At 56.2% G+C, this 26,870-nt stretch overlaps 1 protein-coding gene across 3 annotated transcripts in view; it reads left to right on the forward strand.

Moving 5' to 3' along the window:
- The window catches only part of RYK (receptor like tyrosine kinase), an 88,147-nt gene that overhangs the window by 18,526 nt on the left and 42,751 nt on the right, over positions 1-26,870 (forward strand). For all 3 annotated transcript variants that reach the window (XM_061575182.1, XM_061575184.1, XM_061575183.1), the window contains exon 3: positions 16,270-16,391. In XM_061575182.1, coding sequence (XP_061431166.1) covers positions 16,270-16,391 — 122 coding nt within the window. The remainder of the gene's footprint in view (positions 1-16,269; positions 16,392-26,870) is intronic.

A 26,870-nucleotide genomic window follows, 5' to 3' on the forward strand; every position in this document is an offset into this window, starting at 1 on the left:
GTGTGTAGTGTGTGTGTGTAGTGTGTGTTTGTGTAGTGTAAGTGTGTGTGTGTAGTGTGTGTTTGTGTAGTGTAAGTGTGTGTGTATGTAGTGTTAGTGTGCGTGTGTGTGGTGTATAGTGTGTGTGTGTAGTGTGTGTGTGTAGTGTAACTGTGTGTGTATGTAGTGTTAGTGTGTGTGTTTGTCTAAGTGTGTGTGTAGTGTAAGTGTGTGTGTAGTGTGTGTGTGTAGTGTAAGTGTGTGTGTAGTGTGTGTGTGTAGTGTAAGTGTGTGTGTAGTGTGTATTTGTGTAGTGTAAGTGTGTGTGTGTAGTGTGTTTGTGTAGTGTAAGTGTGTGTGTGTAGTGTGTTTGTGTAGTGTAAGTGTGTGTGTGTAGTGTGTGTGTTTGTGTAGTGTAAGTGTGTGTGTGTAGTGTAAGTGTGTGTGTGTGTAGTGTGTGTGTATGTAGTGTAAGTGTGTGTGTGTGTAGTGTGTGTGTATGTAGTGTAAGTGTGTGTGTGTAGTGTGTGTGTATGTAGTGTAAGTGTGTGTGTGTAGTGTGTGTTTGTGTAGTGTAAGTGTGTGTGTGTGTAGTGTGTGTGTATGTAGTGTAAGTGTGTGTGTGTGTAGTGTGTGTGTATGTAGTGTAAGTGTGTGTGTTTAGTGTGTGTGTGTAGTGTGTGTTTGTGTAGTGTAAGTGTGTGTGTATGTAGTGTTAGTGTGTGTGTTTGTCTAGTGTGTGTTTGTGTAGTGTAAGTGTGTGTGTGTAAGTGTGTGTGTGTGTAGTGTGTGTGTATGTAGTGTGTGTGTGTGTGGTGTGTAGTGTGTGTGTGTATAGTGTAAACGTGTGTGTGTAGTGTGCGTGTGTAGTGTGTGGTGTAAGTGTGTGTGGTGTGTAGTGTGCGTGTGTAGTGTGTGTGTGTATAGTGTAGATGTGTTTGTGTAGTGTGCATGGTGTGTGGGGTGGTGTGTGGTTGTGTGGTGTGGGTGTGTGCAGTGTATAGTGTGCGTGTGTGGTGTAAGTGTGTCTAGTGTGCGTGTGTAGTGTGTGGTGTAAGTGTGTGTAGTGTAAGTGCGTGTGTAGTGTGTATGTGTAGTGTGTATGTGTAGTGTGTGGTGTAAGAGTGTGTGTGCGGTGTAAGTGTGTGGTGTAAGTGTGTGTAGTGTGCATGTGTAGTGTGTGGTGTATAGTGTGTGTAGTGTGCGTGTGTGGTGTAAGTGTGTGTAGTGTGTGTAGTGTGCGTGTGTGGTGTAAGTGTGTGTAGTGTGTGGTGTATAGTGTGTGTGGTGTAAGTGTATGTAGTGTGCGTGTGTAGTGTGTGTGGTGTAAGTGTGTGTAGTGTGCGTGTGTAGTGTATAGTGTGTGTAGTGTAAGTGCGTGTGTGCAGTGCACACACTGTCGCTGATGAATGTGTGAAAATAATTCGTCTCCCCTTCCGTGTTTTCTCTGCTTCTATAATTGATCTCTGCCTTTGTTTGTTTTCGCGTGCCCTGCAGTGGCTGCTGCCCCGGCCGCAGCCACGGCAGCTGTCCGCAGCGCTGACGGCTCGCTCACAGCGGCCTCCACAAACGCACGGGCACCTCCACCCCTAAGCCACGCACGCACTCCCCTGGGCACGGCGAGGGGGTGTCAGGCACGGCGGGGTGGTGGTGGTGGTGTGTGAAATTAAGTGGTGGTGGTGGTGTGTGACATTAAGTGGTGGTGGTGGTGTGTGACACGAGGTGGTGGTTGTGTGACACGAGGTGGTGGTGTGAGTGGCGTGGAAGGTGGTGGTGGTGCTTGTGGGGATGGTATTACACTTTCTCTTTACTGCATTGCCGTTTGCAGGTAATTTGAACCACTCCGATGGCCTGCACACTGAGGCATGTGTGTATGTGTGTGTGTGCGTGCGTGCATGTGTGTGTGTACGTGTGTGTGTGTGGGCGCACGTGTGTGTGTGTACGTGTGTGTGTGTACGCGTGTGTGCGTGCGTGTGTGTGTACGCGTGTGTGTGTGCGTGCGTGTGTGTGTACGCGTGTGTGTGTGCATGCGTGTGTATGTGTGTGTGTGTGCGTGCGTGTGTGTGCGTGTGTGCGTGCGTGCGGGTCTGGGGAGCGGTGGAGCCGTGCTTGTCCCACTGGGCCTTGCGCCGGGTCGTGACGTCAGCTTGATTCTTGGCCACAGCTCAGATCAGAAGTTGCGGGTGATGCTTGAGCTGCTGCTTGTGTTCGCGATTTCCCATCTGCGTGTGTGGTGTGAGTGGTGTGTGGTGTGAGTAGTTTGTGGTGTGAGTAGTTTGTGGTGTGAGTAGTTTGTGGTGTGTGTAGTGTGTAGTGTGAGTAGTTTGTGGTGTATGTAGTGTGTAGTGTGTGGTGTGTGCAGTGTGTTGTGTAGTGTGTTGTGATGTGTGTAGTGTGAGTAGTGTGTGTGTGTGTGTTGTGATGGGTGTAGAGTGTGTGTAGTGTGAGTATTGTGTTGTGGTGTGTGTTGTGATGTGTGTAGTGTGTGTGTTGTGATGTGGTATGTGTTGTGATGTGTGTAGAGTGTGTGTAGTGTGAGTGGTGTGTGGTGTGTTGTGGTGTGTGTAGTGTGAGTATAGTGTGTGTGTTGTGTAGAGTGTGTGGTGTGAGTATAGTGTGTGTGGTGCACCTGGCCTGGCACAGACGCCGTGGTGACGTCACAGCCACTTAGTTGCGAATGGCGGTGGTTGTTGTTGTGTGTGATGTGCGTGTGTGTTGTGTGTGATTTATGTGATGTGTGTGATGTGCGTGTGTGTGATGTGTGTGATGTGTGTGTGTGTTGTGTGTGATTTATGTGATGTGCGTGTTGTGTGGTGTGATGTGCGTGTGTGATGTGTGTGTGTGTTCTGTGTGTGTTGTATATGTTGTGTGTGTTGTGTGTGTGTTGTGTGTGTTGTATATGTTGTGTGTTGTGTGTGCGTGTGTTGTATACGTTGTGTGCGTGTTGTTTGTGTGTGTTGTGTGTGTGTGTGTGTTGTGTGTGTTGTGTGTTGTGTGTGTGTTGTATATGTTGTGTGTGTGTTGTGTGTGTTGTGTGTGCGTGTGTTGTGTGTGTGTTGTATACGTTGTGTGCGTGTTTGTGTGTGTTGTGTGTGTTGTGTGTGCGTGTGTTGTGTGTTGTGTATATGTTGTATATGTTGTGTGCGTGTTGTGCTGTGTGTGTGTTGTGTGTGTTGTGTTGTGTGTGTGGTGTGTTGCGTGCGTTGTATGCGTACGGGACGCGTGCTCTCTGCCCCCCCTGCAAGCATCAACGTCAACACACAGAGCCAGCACAGAGCCAACACAGAGCCGACGGGGTTGTGGGAGGTAGTGGGGTGGAAGTGACGAGTTAGTAGGTGGGTGCCTTGTGGGGTTCCTGATGGCCGTGTCGGACACCGCTGAGATCCTGGGCACCGCGGTGGCTAGGAAATGTTGACTACCTCACCTGGTGTGCAGGAGGTCGAGGGTTTGATCCAAACCCTGACGCCTGCTGCTGTATAATTTGTTGTTTGCGTGTCTCTCTCTCTCATCATCATCATCACCGTGGCTAGGAGATGTTGACTACCTCGCCTGGTGTGCAGGAGGTCGTGGGTTCGATCCAAACCCTGATGCCTGCTGTATATTTGGAGTCTGTGTGTCTCCCTCTCATCATCATCACGGTGGCTCGGAGATGTTAACTACCTCGCCTGGTGTGCAGGAGGTCGTGGGTTCGATCCAAACCCTGATGCCTGCTGTATATTTGGAGTCTGTGTGTCTCCCTCTCATCATCATCACGGTGGCTCGGAGATGTTAACTACCTCGCCTGGTGTGCAGGAGGTCGTGGGTTCGATCCAAACCCTGATGCCTGCTGTATATTTGGAGTCTGTGTGTCTCCCTCTCATCATAATCACGGTGGCTCGGAGATGTTGACTACCTCAACTGGTATACAGGGGGTCGTGGGTTTGATCCCGACCCTGACGCCTGCTGCTGTATAATTTGGAGTTTGCGTGTCTCTCTCTCTCATCATCATCATCACGGTGGCTAGGAGATGTTGACTACCTCGCCTGGTATACAGGAGGTCGTGCCTTCGATCCCGACCCTGACGCCTGCTGCTGTATAATTTGGAGTTTGCGTGTCTCCCTCTCCCCGTTGACGCATGGATTTTTCTCCGGGTCCTCCTGTTTTTCCCCTCCACATTTAGAATCGTCGTCACGCTCTCGGAGTGTTTGTCTGCTACTAAAAATGTCCACGTGACAAGTCACTTCGTTGAGCTATCGTTTGTGGCCAGGGCACTTCTGAAATGGAGCTACAAAGCTCAATGGGCCGTAGCGCGGTGATTAAACAGTTACAGGTCTCAGTCTGGTAACCCGTGATTTATATAGAGACCCATAGACTTGCACAGAGACTCATCGACTTACACAGAGACGTGGACTCGCAGAGACCTTTATAGATCTGCACAGAGACCTTTGGACCCTTTGGCTCGCACTGAGACCCACAGACGCACGCATAGAGACCCCTACACTCACATATACACCCATAGACTCGCATAGAGACCCATAGACTCACATAGAGACCCATACACTCACATATACACCCATAGACTCACATAGAGACCCATCGACTCGCATAGAGACCCATAGACTCACATAGAGACCCATACACTCACATATACACCCATAGACTCACATAGAGACCCATAGACCCGCATAGAGACCCTACACTCACATATAGACCCCTACACTCACATAGAGACCCATAGACTCGCATAGAGACCCATAGACTCGCATAGAGACCCATAGACTCGCATAGAGACCCATAGACTCACATAGAGACCCATACACTCACATATACACCCATAGACTCACATAGAGACCCATAGACTCGCATAGAGACCCATAGACTCACATAGAGACCCATACACTCACATATACACCCATAGACTCACATAGAGACCCATAGACCCGCATAGAGACCCTACACTCACATATAGACCCCTACACTCACATATACATCCATAGACTCGCATAGAGACCCATAGACTCGCATAGAGACCCATAGACTCACATATACACCCATACTCACATGGAGAGCCATAGACCCGCATAGAGACCCATAGACCCGCATAGAGACCCATAGACTCACATATAGACCCCTACACTCAAATATACACCCATAGACTCACCTATAGACCCATAGACTGACACACAGAGACCCATAAACTCACACAGAGACCCATAGACTTGCATGGACTGAGTTGTGATTGAGTTCTCAAGTGCAGCGAGTTTGCGATCTCAGCGCGGTCACCTGGACGAGAAGGAGGGAGGGCGGGGAGGGAGTTGGGAGCAGGAAGGGGGTCAGTGGAGGAGGGGGGTAGGAAGGGGGTTTAGGTAGGGGGTAGGAGGAGCAGGGGGATAGGAGGGGGGTGGTAGGAGGAGGGGGTCAGTGGAGGAGGGGGGTAGGAGGGGGGTGGTAGGAGCAGGGGGTGGGGGGGGGTTTAGGTAGGGGGTGGGAGGAGCAGGGGGATAGGAGGGGGGTGGTAGAAGGAGGGGGTTAGGGGGGGTTCAAGGTAGGGAGTAAGAGAGGGGTAGGAAGGGGGTGGTAGGAGCAGGGTGGTAGGGGGGGGGTTAGGTAGGGGGTAGGAGGAGCAGGGGGATAGGAGGGGGGGGGTAGGCGGGGGGGGGTTAGGAGGAGGGGGTGGGAGGAGGAGGGGGGTGGTATGAGGGGGGTGGTAGGAGCAGGGGGGTGGTAGGAGGGGGGGGTAGGAGCAGGGGGTAGGGGGGGTTTAGGTAAGGGGGTGATAAGAAGGGGGTGGTAGGAGGAGAGGGGTAGGGGGGGGTGGTAGGAGGAGGGGGTGGAGGAGGAGGAGGAGGAGGAGGAAGGGGGTAGCCATCCTTTCCTGCAGCCCACGTCGCATCAGATTAGAGGCGGTGGGAGAGGGTGACCCTCCACTGGTATGTGAGTGGGTGAGGGGTGAGCAGGGTGTGTGGGTGAGGGGTGTGTGTGGGTGAGGGGTGTGTGTGGTGTGTGGGTGAGGGGTGTGTGTGGGTCAGTAGGTTTGTGGGTGAGGGGTGTGCGTGTATGGTGTGTGTCTGTGTGTGTGGGAGAGGGGAGTGGGTGAGGGGAGTGGGTGGGGTGTGTGTGGGTGAGGGGTGTGTGTGGTTTGTTGGTGAGTAGGTGTGTGGGTGAGTGTGTGTGGGTGAACGTGTATGGTGTGTGTGTGTGTCAGTAGGTGTGTGTATGTGGGTCAGTAGATGTGTGGTGTCTGGGTAGGTCGACTCAGCCTCAAATGAGTACCTGGTGGGGTGTGTAAACATCACCACTAGGGAGACAAAGGCGGTCGGGCGTGGTGCTTGCCACCCACCCCCTCGCGTGCTGTGCTGGCCTTCATAGGTGCTCGCTAACAGCACTTGCCCCAACAGTCTGTTAAGGCTACACGGGGGATCTTTGGTGTCTGGGCGAGGGTGGGTGTGTGGGTGTGTGGTGTGGAGTGTGTGGTGTGTTGGTGAGTAGGTGTGTGGTGTGTGTGTGTCAGTAGGTGTGTGGTGTGTGGGTGAGGGGTGTGTGTGGCTCAGTAGGTGTGTGGGTGAACGTGTGAGCGTGTATGGGTGGACGTGTCTGTGTGTGTGTCAGTAGGTGTGTGGTGTGTTTGTGAGTAGGTGTCTGTGTGTGTGTGGTGAGTAAGTGTCTGTGTGTGTGTGGTGAGTAGGTGTGTGGTGTGTGTGTGTGGTGAGTAGGTGTGTGGTGTGTGTGTGTGTGGTGAGTAGGTGTCTGTGTGTGTGTGTGGTGAGTAGGTGTCTGTGTGTGTGTGTGGTGAGTAGGTGTCTGTGTGTGTGTGTGGTGAGTAGGTGTGTGGTGTGTGTGTGTGGTGAGTAGGTGTGTGGTGTGTGTGTGTGGTGAGTAGGTGTCTGTGTGTGTGGTGAGTAGGTGTGTGGTGTGTGTGTGTGGTGAGTAGGTGTGTGGTGTGTGTGTGTGTGTGGTGAGTAGGTGTCTGTGTGTGTGGTGAGTAGGTGTGTGGTGTGTGTGTGTGGTGAGTAGGTGTCTGTGTGTGTGTGGGGAGTAGGTGTGTGGTGTGTGTGTGTGTGGTGAGTTGGTGTCTGTGTGTGTGTGGTGAGTAGGTGTGTGGTGTGTGTGGTGAGTAGGTGTGTGGTGTGTGTGGTGAGTAGGTGTCTGTGTGTGTGTGGTGAGTAGGTGTCTGTGTGTGTGTGGTGAGTAGGTGTGTGTGTGTCTGGTGTGTGTGTGTCTGGTGTGTGTGTGTCTGGTGTGTGTGTGGTGAGTAGGTGTGTGGTGTGTGTACGTGGTGAGTAGGTGTGTGGTGTGTGTATGTGGTGAGTAGGTGTGTGGTGTGTGTGTGTGGTGAGTAGGTGTGTGGTGTGTGTGTGTGGTGAGTAGGTGTGTGGAGTGTGTGTGTGGTGAGTAGGTGTGTGGTGTGTGTGTGTGGTGAGTAGGTGTCTGTGTGTGTGTGTGGCGAGTAGGTGTCTGTGTGTGTGTGGTGAATAGGTGTCTGTGTGTGTGTGGTGAGTAGGTGTGTGGTGTGTGTGTGTGGTGAGTAGGTGTCTGTGTGTGTGTGGTGAGTAGGTGTGTGGTGTGTGTGGTGAGTAGGTGTGTGGTGTGTGTGTGTGGTGAGTAGGTGTGTGTGTGTGTGTGGTGAGTAGGTGTGTGTGGGGTGGGGAGCAGTAGCGTTGTGGTTTGCGCGCTCCACTACGAACCTGGCGACCCGAGTTCGATTCCCACTCATGTCCACCACCAGTGACGAATATCTGAAACGGTCGTGGGCCTCACCTAGGTCGATACGTACCTGGTGCGGTGTGTAGTGAACATCGCCACTGGGGAGACAAAGGCGGCCGGGCGTGGTGCTGGCCACTCACCTCCTCGTGTGCCACAGTGCCGGTAGCTTTCATAGGCGCTACTCGCTAACAGCACTTGCCCCAACAGTCTCTTGAAGGCTACAGGGGGCATCTTTGTCTTTGTAATTAGTATCAGTGAACCGACACTCACACGTACACACAAAGACAAAGATCCCCCGTATAGCCTTAGACTGTAGGGGCAAGTGCTGTTAGCGAGCACCTATGAAGGCCGGCACGGCACACGAGGGGGTGGGTGGCCAACACCACGCCCGGCCGCCTTTGTCTCCCGGATGGCGATGTTTACACACTGCACCAGGTACTCATTTGAGGCTGAGTCGACCTAGGGGAGGCCCGGTTCAGATAATCGTTACTGGTATTGGCCGTGAGCGGGAATCGAACCCGGGTCGCCGAGTTCATAGCGCAGCGTAGCACTAACCACTACACCACCACTCCCCACACACTCACACACACCACACACACATATACACACATACCACACACACACCACACACACCACACAAACACACACCACACACACACCACACACACACCACACACACCACACACTCACACCATACACACACATCACACACATAACACACACACCACACACACACCACACACACACACCACACACTACACACACCACACACACATACACACACGTACACACACACAGAGGCACACCTTTAATAAGTTAGTGATATCACTGATACGCACCTTGTGATACGTTTACAGCCTTTTGTAAATCCACTGCTGGATTTGAGCGAACCCGTGGGTGGTCGCGCTGACGACTGCACGACCGATGCACCCCGGCCCTTAATAGGTGCTCGCTGACAGCACTTGCCCCTGCAGCCTGCGAGGCTGTACGGAGTGTACGGCTGGGGTGCTTCGAGTCCCTGGGTCCCTGCGGTCCGAATCTGCAGCGGCATTCCCTCCTCCTCCTCATTTCACGACCTTGACGGAGCCGCAATTTTGGCTGTCCGTGAATCGCATCTGGAACTCTCCACGCGACTTCTGCGTCGAGAGAGAGAGATGAAGTAGTGAGATACAAAGTGATGAGAGATAAAGTGATGAGAGATAATGCGGTGAGAGATACAGTGACGAGAGATAAAGTGATGAGAGATAAAGTGGTGAGAGATGAAGTGGTGAGAGATAAAGTGACGAGAGATAAAGTGATGAGAGATAAAGTGATGAGAGATAAAGTGGTGAGAGATAAAGTGGTGAGAGATAAAGTGGTGAGAGATGAAGTGATGAGAGACAAAGTGACGAGAGATAAAGTGGTGAGAGATAAAGTGATGAGAGATAAAGTGACGAGAGATAAAGTGACGAGAGATAAAGTGACGAGAGATAAAGCGGTGAGAGATACAGTGATGAGAGATAAAGTGAAGAGAGATAAAGTGATGAGAGATAAAGTGAAGAGAGATAAAGTGACGAGAGATGAAGTGACGAGAGATAAAGTGACGAGAGATAAAGTGACGAGAGATAAAGTGGTGAGAGATAAAGTGATGAGAGATAAAGTGATGAGAGATGAAGCGATGAGAGATGAAGCGATGAGAGATAAAGCGATGAGAGATACAGTGACGAGATATATTATTTACGTAATGATTTAATGACATTTATTAAACCAAAGTGCTATTGACGAGCACCTCCGGAACACTCACCTCGCGACTACCAAGGGGATACTCTACGCATCCTCCATGTTGACAATATTCTTGGGTGTGGGGCGGTGGGGGGAGAGATGACGATCACGGTGGTGGCGGTGATCGTGGGAGGGAGGGAATTCCAGAGTGGAGCCGTGCGGGTGAAGACGCAGAGGGAGAAGCAAGCGGTGTGACCTGCAGTGTGGTGGACTTGTGGGTGGGTGAGTGAGAGAATGGGTGAGTATGTGGGTGAGCCGGTGGGTGAGTAAGTGGGAGAGACAATGGGTGAGAGAATGGGTGAGTGGACGGGTAGGTGAGTGTCTGAATGAGCGAGTGAGTGGATGAGCGTTTTTTTGTGATCTAAAGTGTGGTGAATGGGTGAATGGGTGAGCGAGTGAGTGAATGAGAGTATGAGTGGCTGAGTGAGCGAGTGAGTGAGTGACTGAGCAGGTAAGTGGATGTGTGTTGTCACCTGCATTGTGGTGAGGTGAGTGAGCGGGAGAGTGAGTGACTAAACGGGTGAGTGGATGTGTGTTGTGACCTGCATTGTGGTGAGGTGAGTGAGTGGGTGGGTGAGTGAGTGGGTGGGTGAGTGAGTGAGCGGGTGAGTGGATGAGTGTGTTGTTGTGATCTGCATTGTGGTGAGTAAGTGAGCGAGTGAGTAGATGAGCGTCTTTTGTGATTTAAAGTGTGGTGAATGGGTGAGCGAGCGAGTGAATGAGAGTGTAAGTGGGTGAGTGACCGAGTGAGTGAGTGGCTGAGTGAGTGAATGAGTGAATGAGTGGCTGAGTGAGCGAGTGAGTGAATGAGCGGGTGTGTGAGTGAGGGAGCGGGTGAGCGGGTGAGTGAGGTGAGCGAGTGAGTGAGGTGAGCGGGTGAGTGAGTGAGTGTGTTGTTGTGACCTGCAGTGTGATGATGCATGAGACTCAACAATCGGTGTCTGCTGTGGACCAATCCACAGCTTATTTCGCAAGCCACTGGGGAACTCTTCTCAACCAAGATTCAAAACGCATTTCTTCAGAAACGCCTTGTGTATGTTTCGTTCGTAATAATTCAAATGTTTCACGCGGCATTCCATCCCAGGACCCCAATGCGCGACGCATGAGAATCAGGAAGAGAAAACACAACCCAGGTGGCAACCGGGTCGAACTGCAGAGGGGGGGGGGGAGGGCGCAAGGCCACTTGAACGAGATGGGGTTTCAAAGCGAACTGAATTATATCAAGCGACTCCGACCGCCGCCCCGATTTCAAGCGGCGAGAGCCTCAGTTTGTGGTCCTTCCCAGCCCGCACCTCCGCTGAGCGCCGTTAGCCGCCACGTGCGGCTGTGTGAGAGGAGATCCACGTGCGGCGGCAGTAGACTTGGGAGTGTAGCAGCGTCGGAGTGACACGGGGAGGCGCTTTGCGCTTGGTGGCGCTAACCGCGATGGTGATGGTCTGGTGATGGTCTGGTGATGGTGTGGTGATGGTCTGGTGATGGTGTGGTGATGGCCCCATCACCGTCATCGCCATCACTGCCGTCGTGTGGAATTGTACAGCAGCAGCAGCAGCAAGCCAAATGCTCTAAAACGCGTGACGTTGATTCTACATATGGAGGGAGGGGTGAGTGGGTGGGGGGGGGCGTCGAGGGGGTCGGGCGGTAATTATCCCTGCAGCGACTAATTAAGGCGGACATTGGGGGTGGAGAAGGGACATTGGGGGGGTGTGTGGAGTGGGGGGGGGTCTCCGTGTCGTCTCCTGCTCGAACGCTGACTCCCGGAGATTCGATTAGCACGGTTGGATTCGGTGGTGGTGGTGGTGAGCGACGCTCACAACAACGAGCGGAGCGCCGGGTGGCTAAAGCACAGCAAGTTGGTACAGTAGGGGGCATAGGTGGTGCATCAGCCAGTCATCTCGGTCATCTCGGTCAGTCGACCCGTGGCACCTGGGTCTGCCCCGTGACCTGCCAGCGGGCGTTCGACACTTCACGTGGCCTCAAAGTGCACTTGGCCTGGCACAAGCGTCGTGGTGACGTCACCGCCACTTAGTGGCGAATGGCGGTTGTTGTTGCTGTGGTGAGATGGTGGATGCAGTGGTGGTATCGTGGTGGTGTGGTGGTGTGGTGGTGTAGTGGTGGTGGTGTAGTGGTGAGGTGGTGGTGGGGTAGTGGTGGTGTAGTGGTGGATGCAGTGGTGGATGCAGTGGTGGTGTAGTGGTGGTGTAGTGGTGGTGTAGTGGTGGTGTAGTGGTGGTGTAGTGGTGGTGTGGTGGTGGTGTGGTGGTGGTGTAGTGGTGGTGTGGTGGTGGTGTAGTGGTGGTGTAGTGGTGGATGCAGTGGTGGTTGTAGTGGTGGTGTAGTGGTGGTGTAGAGGTGGTGTAGTGGTGGTGGTGTGGTGGTGGTGTAGATGTGGTGGATGCAGTGGTGGTATCGTGGTGGTGTAGTGGTGGTGTAGTGGTGGTGTAGTGGTGGTTGTAGTGGTGGTTGTAGTGGTGTGGAGAGATGGTGGTGTAGTGGTGGTGTAGTGGTGGATGCAGTGGTGGTGTAGTGGTGGTGTAGTGGTGGTGTATGTGTGTTGAACATCCTTCGTACCACTGTACATAGCCGACTGCGCTAATCGGAATTGCGGGGGAAGGATAACAAACAAAACACTAAAAAGCAGTTTCTAAGGAAGTGAGTTTTCAATGTCGATGATTTATAAGTGCAAAGCTCCCTGTGAAGAGTCGGTCTGCAGCAAACGCTGACCGTTTCGTCTCATCCATCATCACACTGCAGGTCACAAACAACTCACTCATTCACAACTCACTCACCCCCTCACTCACCACAATGCAGGTCACAACAACTCACTCATTCACAAATCACTCATTCACCAACACACTCACTCATTCACACACTCACCACAATGCAGGTCACAAACAACTCACTCATTCACAAATCACTCATTCACCAACACACTCACTCATTCACACACTCACCACAATGCAGGTCACAACTCACTCATTCACAAACTCACTCATTCACAAACTCACTCACCCACAAACTCGCTCATTCACACACTCACCACAATGCAGGTCACAAACAACTCACTCATTCACAACTCACTCATTCACACACTCATTCACAAATACACTCACCCACTCACCACAATGCAGGTCACAACAACTCACTCATTCACAACTCATTCACAAACTCACTCATTCACAAATACACTCACTCATCACAATGCAGGTCACAACAACTCACTCATTCACAGCTCACTCATTCACAAACACACTCACCCACTCACTCACCACAATGCAGGTCACAACAACTCACTCACTCATTCACAACTCACTCATTCACAACTCACTCATTCACAACTCACTCATTCACAAACACACTCACCCACTCACTCACCACAATGCAGGTCACAACAACTCACTCACTCATTCACAACTCACTCATTCACAAACACACTCACCTACTCGCTCACCACAATGCAGGTCACAACAAAAAAGTTCACCCACTCGCTCGCCCATTCTCTCACCCGCCCATTCTCTCACCCACCCACTCACCCACCCACTTGCTCAATATCGTACGGTGCAAAAGAAGTCCACGGTACGTGTGCAGCTGCGTTATTCCATCTGTGAGTCCTCACGGCCAAGGCGCCCCCCACCCTCCCCACCCTCCCACACCCCCCCCCCCCATCCTTACCCCCCCCCCCCGCGTCACTGGTTGGCAGGAGACGCAGACCCACGGTCGAGTTGGTGATGATATTGAGGCTGACCACGTTCCGTCGAGTTGAGCCGAGGTCATTGTTCTGGGTTCAGAGCTTGGTGGGGGGAGAGGGAGAGACGCGGTTTGATGTGGTGGAGGTGGTGGAGGAGGGAATTCCACAGCTGAGACACGGAGAGAAGCGATGTCGACCTCGCTAGTGGTGAGTGGGTGAGTTGAACGAGTGTGTGAGTGGGTGGGTAGGGGAGTGGGTTAGTGGGTGAGTGAGTGTGTGAGTGGGTGGGTAGGGGAGTGAGTTAGTAAGTGGGTAGGTAGGGGAGTGAGTTAGTGGGTGAGTGAACGAGTGGGTGAGTGGGTGGGTAAGGGAGTGAGTTAGTGGGTGAGTGAATGAGTGGGTGAGTGGGTGGGTAGGGGAGTGAGTTAGTGGGTGAATGAGTGGGTGAGTTAACGAGTGTGTGAGTGGGTGGGTAGGGGAGTGAGTTAGTGGGTGAGTGAACGAGTGGGTGAGTGGGTGGGTAAGGGAGTGAGTTAGTGGGTGAGTGAACGAGTGGGTGAGTGGGTGGGTAGGGGAGTGAGTTAGTAAGTGGGTGAGTGAACAAGCGGGTGAGTGGGTGGGTAGGGTAGTGAGTTAGTGCGTGAATGAGTGGGTGAGTGAACGAGTGGGTGAGTGGGTGGGTAGGGGAGTGAGTTAGTGGGTGAGTGAACTAGTGTGTGAGTGGGTGGGTAGGGGAGTGAGTTAGTGGGTGAGTGAACTAGTGTGTGAGTGGGTGTGACAAGTGAGTTTAGTTAGGGGCAGTGTTCTGGTTATTCATAGACGCTGATACTCGCTAACAGCACTGTTCCCCCAGTCTGTTGTGGCTATATCGGGGATCTTTGTGGTTTGGCTCTGAAAGGCCGCCCTAGTCATGACCACAGTGTGTTGTATTGAACCGCAAGCCATCGTGTGCCAGTGTCAGGGTCCACATTTGCCAAACTCGGAAAAAGGTTACCCGCAAATTACTCGCTTGTGATTACACAAAGACAAATATCCCCCGTATAGCCTGAAAATACTGTTGGGGCAAGTGCTGTTAGCGAGTAGCACCTATGCAGGCCGGCACACGAGGGGGTGGGTGCCCGGCCGCCTTTGTCTCCCCAGTGGCGATGTTTACACACCGCACCAGCCACCCATTTGTCGACCTCGGGAGAGGCCCAGGACCGGTTCAGATAATTGTCAGTGGTGTTCGTGGCCGTGAGCGGGAATCGAACTCGGGTAGCCGGGTTCACGGGGCAGCGCGCTCACCGCTACACGACCACTTCCCGCAACAACAACAACAACCGCCATTCGCCACTAAGTGGCGGTGACGTCACCACGACGCTTGTGCCAGGCCAAGTGCACCTTGAGGCCACGTGAAGTGTCGAACGCCCGCTGGCAGGAGGTCACGGGGCAGACCCAGCAGGTGCCACGGGTCGACTGACTGAGACGACCGAGATGACTGGCTGATGCACCACCTTTGCCCCCTACTGTGCTTCCCGCAAACACACTCACACACAGTGGCAAATCATTGCCCCCTACTGGCATCATACTTGACGCCCGCCTGCAGGCCAAGGTTACAGAGTCCTGCCGCACAGGGACAGCTGCCACCACTGGGGGTTGCCTTGTTAGAATCCGAGACGTATTGCACTTTTCTGTTGTCAATATTATCATTCTGATGGCTCTGATTGTTTAGCCCGAAAAGCCTCGCCGTGTCTCTTGACTCCTCTGCGTTTTACAACTCGAGATTGGCCCGGCAGTGCGTGCCGCCGTGGCCAGGAGATGTTGACTACCTCGCCTGGTGTGCAGGAGATCGTTGGTTCGATCCCGACCATAACGCCCGTTGTATATTTGGAGTTTGCGTATCTCTCATCATCATCATCATGGAAGCTAGGTAAATGTTAACTACCTCGCCTGGTGTGCAGGAGGTTGTGGACTTGAACTCGACCCTGACGCCCGTTGTATATTTGGAGTTTGTGTGTCTCTCATCATCATCATCATGGAAGCTAGGTAAATATTAACTACCTCGCCTGGTATGCAGGAGATTGTGGGTTCGATCCCGACCCTGACCCCTGCTGCTGTATATTTGGAGTTTGCGTGTCTCTCTCATCATCACGGTGGCTATGAGATGTTAACTACTATCGCCTGGTATGCAGGAGGTTGTGGGTTCGATCCTGACCCTGACTCCTGCTGTATATTTGGAGTCTGCGTGTCTCTCTCTCATCATCATCACGGTGGCTATGAGATGTTAACTACCTCGCCTGGTGATAATTGGTTCTTTACCCTTCTATCTGGCAACAAAACTGACACCTTTTTACAAGGAGTCATGTTTGCATAGACCGCAATACCTGCAGTCATAATACAAACAAAAGAACATAACTCTGATAATGTGCACTGTCCTTGAAGTTGATTGGTCCACACCCGAGACAGCTTTCCTTAGAGCCTAGTCTCATATGGGTTGGACCAGATGACGCCAAAAGGCGCACAACTCAAGGACAATGCACCATCAGAGTATGAGAGCTCGGGGTAAGCATCTACACTATGGGAACCTCATTTGCCAGCAAAAATATGATAATTGGTTCTTTACCCTTCTATCTGGCAACAAAACTGACACCTTTTTACAAGGAGTCATGTTTGCATAGACCGCAATACCTGCAGTCATAATACAAACAAAAGAACATAACATGTTCAGGAGGTCGTGGGTTCGATCCCGACCCTAACGCCCGTTGTTTATCAGCAGTTTGCGTGTCTCTCTCTCCCCCTGTGGTCGTGTGGATTTTTCTCCGGATCCTCCGCTTTTTCCCCTCCACATTTCGAATCGACGTCGCGCGTTTCGAGTGTTCGGCTGCTATAAATATCCACGCGGCAATGACGACGACGACGACGATGATGATGACGATGCCGCCGCGTGACGGAGCTCTCATTTGTTATGGCCGCGTCGTTCCGGGGCCTTGCACTGCGTGGGTGAACGGCGGCGCAGCGATTGACACAGCGCTACAGACCCCGCCGACTCTGCGGCCGCCCCCCCCCCCCCCCCCCCCCCCCCTCGTGTGCAGTGCCGGCCCCCCCCGGTACGCGCCCCTCTCCCCGTGTGTTGACGAGGCTACGCGGGGCACCTTTGCCCGCCGTGTGTGTCGCGCGCGCAGGGCTGAAGGCGCAGCTGTACTACGTGCGCGATGGCGTCGTCTGCCAGAACGCGTTCTCCTTCGTGCTGCCCGTGCCGGGGGACATGGGCAGCCTGCACTTCACGTGGCACGCCTCCACGCCGGTGAGCGGCACGCTGCACCGTCACATGCACCGTCACTTGCACCGTCACTTGCACCGTCACTTGCACCGTCACATGCACCGTCACTTGCACCGTCACTTGCACCGTCACTTGCACCGTCACTTGCACCGTCACACGCACCGTCACTTGCACCGTCACACGCACCGTCACTTGCACCGTCACTTGCACCGTCACATGCACCGTCACATGCACCGTCACTTGCACCGTCACTTGCACCGTCACACGCACCGTCACTTGCATCGTCACTTGCACCGTCACTTGCACCGTCACTTGCACCGTCACTTGCACCGTCACACGCACCGTCACTTGCACCGTCACTTGCACCGTCACTTGCACCGTCACTTGCACCGTCACTTGCACCGTCACTTGCACCGTCACTTGCACCGTCACTTGCACCGTCACTTGCACCGTCACACGCACCGTCACTTGCACCGTCACTTGCACCGTCACACGCACCGTCACATGCACCGTCACTTGCACCGTCACTTGCACCGTCACTTGCACCGTCACTTGCACCGTCACTTGCACCGTCACACGCACCGTCACTTGCACCGTCACACGCACCGTCACACGCACCGTCACTTGCACCGTCACTTGCACCGTCACTTGCACCGTCACTTGCACCGTCACATGCACCGTCACTTGCACCGTCACTTGCACCGTCACACGCACCGTCACTTGCACCGTCACACGCACCGTCACACGCACCGTCACTTGCACCGTCACTTGCACCGTCACACGCACCGTCACTTGCACCGTCACTTGCACCGTCACTTGCACCGTCACTTGCACCGTCACACGCACCGTCACACGCACCGTCACTTGCACCGTCACTTGCACCGTCACTTGCACCGTCACTTGCACCGTCACACGCACCGTCACACGCACCGTCACATGCACCGTCACTTGCACCGTCACTTGCACCGTCACACGCACCGTCACTTGCACCGTCACACGCACCGTCACTTGCACCGTCACTTGCACCGTCACTTGCACCGTCACTTGCACCGTCACACGCACCGTCACACGCACCGTCACACGCACCGTCACACGCACCGTCACACGCACCGTCACACGCACCGTCACTTGCACCGTCACTTGCACCGTCACACGCACCGTCACACGCACCGTCACTTGCACCGTCACTTGCACCGTCACTTGCACCGTCACACGCACCGTCACTTGCACCGTCACACGCACCGTCACACGCACCGTCACACGCACCGTCACACGCACCGTCACACGTACCGTCACTTGCACCGTCACTTGCACCGTCACACGCACCGTCACACGCACCGTCACATGCACCGTCACTTGCACCGTCACTTGCACCGTCACACGCACCGTCACTTGCACCGTCACTTGCACCGTCACACGCACCGTCACACGCACCGTCACACGCACCGTCACTTGCACCGTCACACGCACCGTCACACGCACCGTCACACGCACCGTCACACGCACCGTCACACGCACCGTCACACGCACCGTCACACGCACCGTCACACGCACGTCACTTGCACCGTCACTTGCACCGTCACACGCACCGTCACTTGCACCGTCACTTGCACCGTCACTTGCACCGTCACTTGCACCGTCACTTGCACCGTCACACGCACCGTCACTTGCACCGTCACATGCACCGTCACTTGCACCGTCACTTGCACCGTCACACGCACCGTCACACGCACCGTCACATGCACCGTCACTTGCACCGTCACTTGCACCGTCACACGCACCGTCACTTGCACCGTCACTTGCACCGTCACACGCACCGTCACACGCACCGTCACACGCACCGTCACACGCACCGTCACTTGCACCGTCACTTGCACCGTCACACGCACCGTCACACGCACCGTCACACGCACCGTCACACGCACCGTCACACGCACCGTCACACGCACCGTCACACGCACCGTCACACGCACCGTCACTTGCACCGTCACTTGCACCGTCACACGCACCGTCACTTGCACCGTCACTTGCACCGTCACTTGCACCGTCACTTGCACCGTCACTTGCACCGTCACACGCACCGTCACTTGCACCGTCACATGCACCGTCACATGCACCGTCACTTGCACCGTCACTTGCACCGTCACTTGCACCGTCACACGCACCGTCACACGCACCGTCACACGCACCGTCACACGCACCGTCACTTGCACCGTCACTTGCACCGTCACTTGCACCGTCACACGCACCGTCACACGCACCGTCACACGCACCGTCACACGCACCGTCACTTGCACCGTCACGCACACCGTCACACACACCGTCACTTGCACCGTCACTTGCACCGTCACATGCACCGTCACACGCACCGTCACTTGCACCGTCACTTGCACCGTCACACGCACCGTCACACGCACCGTCACATGCACCGTCACATGCACCGTCACACGCACCGTCACTTGCACCGTCACACGCACCGTCACTTGCACCGTCACTTGCACCGTCACTTGCACCGTCACTTGCACCGTCACACGCACCGTCACTTGCACCGTCACACGCACCGTCACACGCACCGTCACTTGCACCGTCACATGCACCGTCACACGCACCGTCACTTGCACCGTCACTTGCACCGTCACACGCACCGTCACTTGCACCGTCACTTGCACCGTCACTTGCACCGTCACTTGCACCGTCACACGCACCGTCACACGCACCGTCACACGCACCGTCACACGCACCGTCACACGCACCGTCACACGCACCGTCACTTGCACCGTCACTTGCACCGTCACTTGCACCGTCACACGCACCGTCACTTGCACCGTCACACGCACCGTCACATGCACCGTCACACGCACCGTCACACGCACCGTCACACGTACCGTCACTTGCACCGTCACTTGCACCGTCACACGCACCGTCACACGCACCGTCACATGCACCGTCACTTGCACCGTCACTTGCACCGTCACACGCACCGTCACTTGCACCGTCACTTGCACCGTCACACGCACCGTCACACGCACCGTCACACGCACCGTCACTTGCACCGTCACTTGCACCGTCCCACCGTCACACGCACCGTCACACGCACCGTCACACGCACCGTCACACGCACCGTCACACGCACCGTCACACGCACCGTCACTTGCACCGTCACTTGCACCGTCACACGCACCGTCACTTGCACCGTCACTTGCACCGTCACTTGCACCGTCACTTGCACCGTCACACGCACCGTCACACGCACCGTCACTTGCACCGTCACTTGCACCGTCACTTGCACCGTCACACGCACCGTCACTTGCACCGTCACATGCACCGTCACATGCACCGTCACTTGCACCGTCACTTGCACCGTCACTTGCACCGTCACACGCACCGTCACACGCACCGTCACATGCACCGTCACATGCACCGTCACTTGCACCGTCACTTGCACCGTCACACGCACCGTCACACGCACCGTCACTTGCATCGTCACACGCACCGTCACACGCACCGTCACACGCACCGTCACACGCACCGTCACTTGCACCGTCACTTGCACCGTCACTTGCACCGTCACACGCACCGTCACACGCACCGTCACACGCACCGTCACACGCACCGTCACTTGCACCGTCACGCACACCGTCACACACACCGTCACTTGCACCGTCACTTGCACCGTCACATGCACCGTCACACGCACCGTCACACGCACCGTCACTTGCACCGTCACTTGCACCGTCACTTGCACCGTCACACGCACCGTCACACGCACCGTCACACGCACCGTCACACGCACCGTCACTTGCACCGTCACGCACACCGTCACACACACCGTCACTTGCACCGTCACTTGCACCGTCACATGCACCGTCACACGCACCGTCACTTGCACCGTCACTTGCCACCGTCACACGCACCGTCACACGCACCGTCACATGCACCGTCACATGCACCGTCACACGCACCGTCACTTGCACCGTCACACGCACCGTCACTTGCACCGTCACTTGCACCGTCACTTGCACCGTCACTTGCACCGTCACACGCACCGTCACTTGCACGTCACACGCACCGTCACACGCCACCGTCACTTGCACCGTCACATGCACCGTCACACGCACCGTCACTTGCACCGTCACTTGCCCACGTCACACGCACCGTCACTTGCACCGTCACTTGCACCGTCACTTGCACCGTCACTTGCACCGTCACACGCACCGTCACACCACCGTCACACGCACCGTCACACGCACCGTCACTTGCACCGTCACACGCACCGTCACAGCCACCGTCACAACGCACCGTCACATGCACGTCACACGCACCGTCACACGCACCGTCACATGCACCGTCACTTGCACCGTCACACGCCCCGTCACTTGACCGTCACTTGCACCGTCACTTGGCACCGTCACACGCACCGTCACACGCACCGTCCACACGCACCGTCACACGCACCGTCACACGCACCGTCACACGCACCGTCACACGCACCGTCACATGCACCGTCACTTGCACCGTCACACGCACCGTCACTTGCACCGTCACACGCACCGTCACTTGCACCGTCACACGCACCGTCACTTGCACCGTCACACGCACCGTCACACGCACCGTCACATGCACCGTCACTTGCACCGTCACACGCACCGTCACTTGCACCGTCACACGCACCGTCACACGCACCGTCACATGCACCGTCACACGCACCGTCACACGCACCGTCACTTGCACCATCACATGCACCGTCACATGCACCGTCACTTGCACCGTCACACGCACCGTCACTTGCACCGTCACATGCACCGTCACACGCACCGTCACTTGCACCGTCACATGCACCGTCACTTGCACCGTCACATGCACCGTCACATGCACCGTCACACGCACCGTCACTTGCACCGTCACATGCACCGTCACATGCACCGTCACTTGCACCGCAACGGCATCGTCACACGCACCGTCACTTGCACCGTCACATGCACCGTCACATGCACCGTCACTTGCACCGTCACATGCACCGTCACACGCACCGTCACTTGCACCGTCACTTGAACCGTCACTTGCACCGTCACATGCACCGTCACACGCACCGTCACACGCACCGTCACACGCACCGTCACTTGCACCGTCACACGCACCGTCACACGCACCGTCACACGCACCGTCACACGCACCGTCACATGCACCGTCACATGCACCGTCACACGCACCGTCACATGCACCGTCACACGCACCGTCACACGCACCGTCACTTGCACCGTCACACGCACCGTCACTTGCACCGTCACACGCACCGTCACACGCACCGTCACACGCACCGTCACACGCACCGTCACTTGCACCGTCACTTGCACCGTCACACGCACCGTCACACGCACCGTCACTTGCACCGTCACACGCACCGTCACACGCACCGTCACTTGCACCGTCACATGCACCGTCACATGCACCGTCACTCGCACCGTCACACGCACCGTCACACGCACCGTCACACGCACCGTCACACGCACCGTCACACGCACCGTCACACGCACCGTCACTTGCACCGTCACTTGCACCGTCACACGCACCGTCACACGCACCGTCACACGCACCGTCACATGCACCGTCACTTGCACCGTCACATGCACCGTCACTTGCACCGTCACTTGCACCGTCACTTGCACCGTCACATGCACCGTCACTTGCACCGTCACATGCACCGTCACTTGCACCGTCACTTGCACCGTCACTTGCACCGTCACACGCACCGTCACTTGCACCGTCACATGCACCGTCACTTGCACCGTCACTTGCACCGTCACTTGCACCGTCACATGCACCGTCACTTGCACCGTCACACGCACCGTCACTTGCACCGTCACTTGCACCGTCACTTGCACCGTCACTTGCACCGTCACTTGCACCGTCACTTGCACCGTCACTTGCACCGTCACTTGCACCGTCACTTGCACCGTCACTAGCACCGTCACACGCACCGTCACTAGCACCGTCACTTGCACCGTCACTTGCACCGTCACTTGCACCGTCACTTGCACCGTCACACGCACCGTCACTTGCACCGTCACTTGCACCGTCACTTGCACCGTCACTTGCACCGTCACTTGCACCGTCACTTGCACCGTCACTTGCACCGTCACACGCACCGTCACACGCACCGTCACACGCACCGTCACTTGCACCGTCACATGCACCGTCACATGCACCGTCACTTGCACCGTCACTTGCACCGTCACTTGCACCGTCACATGCACCGTCACACGCACCGTCACTTGCACCGTCACATGCACCGTCACATGCACCGTCACTTGCATCGTCACATGCACCGTCACACGCACCGTCACTTGCACCGTCACATGCACCGTCACATGCACCGTCACTTGCACCGTCACATGCACCGTCACACGCACCGTCACTTGCACCGTCACTTGCACCGTCACTTGCACCGTCACACGCACCGTCACACGCACCGTCACACGCACCGTCACACGCACCGTCACACGCACCGTCACACACGCACCGGTCACACGCACCGTCACACGCACCGTCACACGCACCGTCACAGCACGCACCGTCACACGCACCGTCACTTGCACCGTCACACGCACCGTCACACGCACCGTCACACGCACCGTCACACGCACCGTCACACGCACCGTCACACGCACCGTCACTTGCACCGTCACTTGCACCGTCACACGCACCGTCACTTGCACCGTCACTTGCACCGTCACTGCAGTCACACGCACCGTCATTGCACCGTCACTTGCACGTACACGCACCGTCACTTGCACCGTCACATGCACCGTCACTTGCACCGTCACTTGCACCGTCACACGCACCGTCACACGCACCGTCACACGCACCGTCACAGCACCGTCACACGCACGTCACACGCACCGTCACTTGCACCGTCACTTGCACCGTCACTTGCACCGTCACACGCACCGTCACTTGCACCGTCACATGCACCGTCACTTGCACCGTCACATGCACCGTCACTTGCACCGTCACTTGCACCGTCACACGCACCGTCACACGCACCGTCACACGCACCGTCACATGCACCGTCACTTGCACCGTCACTTGCACCGTCACTTGCACCGTCACACGCACCGTCACTTGCACCGTCACATGCACCGTCACTTGCACCGTCACTTGCACCGTCACTTGCACCGTCACATGCACCGTCACTTGCACCGTCACACGTACCGTCACACGCACCGTCACACGCACCGTCACTTGCACCGTCACTTGCACCGTCACTTGCACCGTCACTTGCACCGTCACTAGCACCGTCACACGCACCGTCACTAGCACGTCACTTGCACGCACTTGCACCGTTCACTTGCACCGTCACACGCACCGTCACTTGCACCGTCACTTGGCAACCGTCACTTGCACCGTCACTCTTGCACCGTCACTTGCACCGTCACTTGCACCGTCACACGCACCGTCACTTGCACCGTCACATGCACCATCACTTGCACCGTCACTTGCACCGTCACATGCACCGTCACATGCACCGTCACTTGCACCGTCACTTGCACCGTCACACGCACCGTCACACGCACCGTCACTTGCACCGTCACCTTGCACCGTCACATGCACCGTCACACGCAACCGTCACACGCACCGTCACATGCACCGTCACTTGCACCGTCACACGCACCGTCACACGCACCGTCACTTGCACCGTCACTTGCACCGTCACACGCACCGTCACTTGCACCGTCACTTGCACCGTCACTTGCACCGTCACATGCACCGTCACACGCACGTCACACGCACCGTCACACGCACCCGCCCTTGGCCCGTTCATTGCCACGTCACACGCACCGTCACTTGCACCGTCACTTGCACCGTCACTTGCACCGTCACTTTGCACCGTCACATGCACCGTCACATGCACCGTCACACGCACCGTCACACGCACCGTCACACGCACCGTCACACGCACCGTCACTTGCACCGTCACATGCACCGTCACACGCACCGTCACATGCACCGTCACTTGCACCGTCACATGCACCGTCACATGCACCGTCACACGCACCATCACACGCACCGTCACACGCACCGTCACACGCACCGTCACTTGCACCGTCACATGCACCGTCACACGCACCGTCACACGCACCGTCACTTGCACCGTCACATGCACCGTCACACGCACCGTCACACGCACCGTCACTTGCACCGTCACACGCACCGTCACTTGCACCGTCACTTGCACCGTCACTTGCACCGTCACTTGCACCGTCACACGCACCGTCACTTGCACCGTCACTTGCACCGTCACTTGCACCGTCACACGCACCGTCACACGCACCGTCACTTGCACCGTCACTTGCACCGTCACATGCACCGTCACACGCACCGTCACATGCACCGTCACTTGCACCGTCACACGCACCGTCACACGCACCGTCACACGCACCGTCACTTGCACCGTCACTTGCACCGTCACACGCACCGTCACACGCACCGTCACATGCACCGTCACACGCACCGTCACACGCACCGTCACTTGCACCGTCACACGCACCGTCACACGCACCGTCACTTGCACCGTCACACGCACCGTCACACGCACCGTCACACGCATCGTCACTTGCACCGTCACATGCACCGTCACACGCACCGTCACATGCACCGTCACATGCACCGTCACATGCACCGTCACTTGCACCGTCACTTGCACCGTCACTTGCACCGTCACATGCACCGTCACTTGCACCGTCACTTGCACCGTCACTTGCACCGTCACATGCACCGTCACATGCACCGTCACACGCACCGTCACTTGCACCGTCACTTGCACCGTCACTTGCACTGTCACACGCACCGTCACACGCACCGTCACTTGCACCGTCACATGCACCGTCACACGCACCGTCACTTGCACCGTCACTTGCACCGTCACACGCACCGTCACTTGCACCGTCACACGCACCGTCACACGCACCGTCACACGCACCGTCACACGCACCGTCACTTGCACCGTCACTTGCACCGTCACTTGCACCGTCACATGCACCGTCACACGCACCGTCACATGCACCGTCACTTGCACCGTCACTTGCACCGTCACTTGCACCGTCACATGCACCGTCACTTGCACCGTCACACGCACCGTCACTTGCACCGTCACTTGCACCGTCACTTGCCCCGTCACATGCACCGTCACACGCACCGTCACCACGCACCGTCACACGCACCGTCACTTGCACCGTCCACACGCACCGTCACTTGCACCGTCACTTGCACCGTCACACGCACCGTCACACGCACCGTCACACGCACCGTCACACGCACCGTCACCGCACCGTCACATGCACCGTCACACGCACCGTCACACGCACCGTCACATGCACCGTCACACGCACCGTCACACGCACGTCACACTCACCGTCACACGCACCGTCACTTGCACCGTCACATGCACCGTCACACGCACCGTCACACGCCACCGTCACTTGCACCGTCACATGCACCGTCAACGCACCGTCACACGCACCGTCACTTGCACCGTCACACGCACCGTCACTTGCACCGTCAATTGCACCGTCACTTGCACCGTCACTTGCACCGTCACAGCACAGTCACTTGCACCGTCACTTGCACCGTCACTTGCACCGTCACACTTGCACCGTCACTTGCACCGTCATCACTTGCACCGTCACTTGCACGTCACTTGCACCGTCACATGCACCGTCACACGCACCGTCACATGCACCGTCACTTGCACCGTCACACGCACCGTCACACGCACCGTCACACGCACCGTCACTTGCACCGTCACTTGCACCGTCACACGCACCGTCACACGCACCGTCACACGCACCGTCACATGCACCGTCACACGCACCGTCACACGCACCGTCACTTGCACCGTCACACGCACCGTCACACGCACCGTCACTTGCACCGTCACACGCACCGTCACACGCACCGTCACACGCATCGTCACTTGCACCGTCACATGCACCGTCACACGCACCGTCACATGCACCGTCACTTGCACCGTCACTTGCACCGTCACTTGCACCGTCACATGCACCGTCACTTGCACCGTCACTTGCACCGTCACTTGCACCGTCACATGCACCGTCACTTGCACCGTCACACGCACCGTCACTTGCACCGTCACTTGCACCGTCACTTGCACTGTCACACGCACCGTCACACGCACCGTCACTTGCACCGTCACATGCACCGTCACACGCACCGTCACTTGCACCGTCACTTGCACCGTCACACGCACCGTCACTTGCACCGTCACACGCACCGTCACACGCACCGTCACACGCACCGTCACTTGCACCGTCACTTGCACCGTCACTTGCACCGTCACATGCACCGTCACACGCACCGTCACATGCACCGTCACTTGCACCGTCACTTGCACCGTCACTTGCACCGTCACATGCACCGTCACTTGCACCGTCACACGCACCGTCACACGCACCGTCACTTGCACCGTCACTTGCACCGTCACTT

This window comes from Lethenteron reissneri, chromosome 57 (genome assembly GCF_015708825.2).
Source record: "Lethenteron reissneri isolate LAM-NWPU_2019-01 chromosome 57, ASM1570882v1, whole genome shotgun sequence".
Classification (NCBI taxonomy): domain Eukaryota; kingdom Metazoa; phylum Chordata; class Hyperoartia; order Petromyzontiformes; family Petromyzontidae; genus Lethenteron; species Lethenteron reissneri.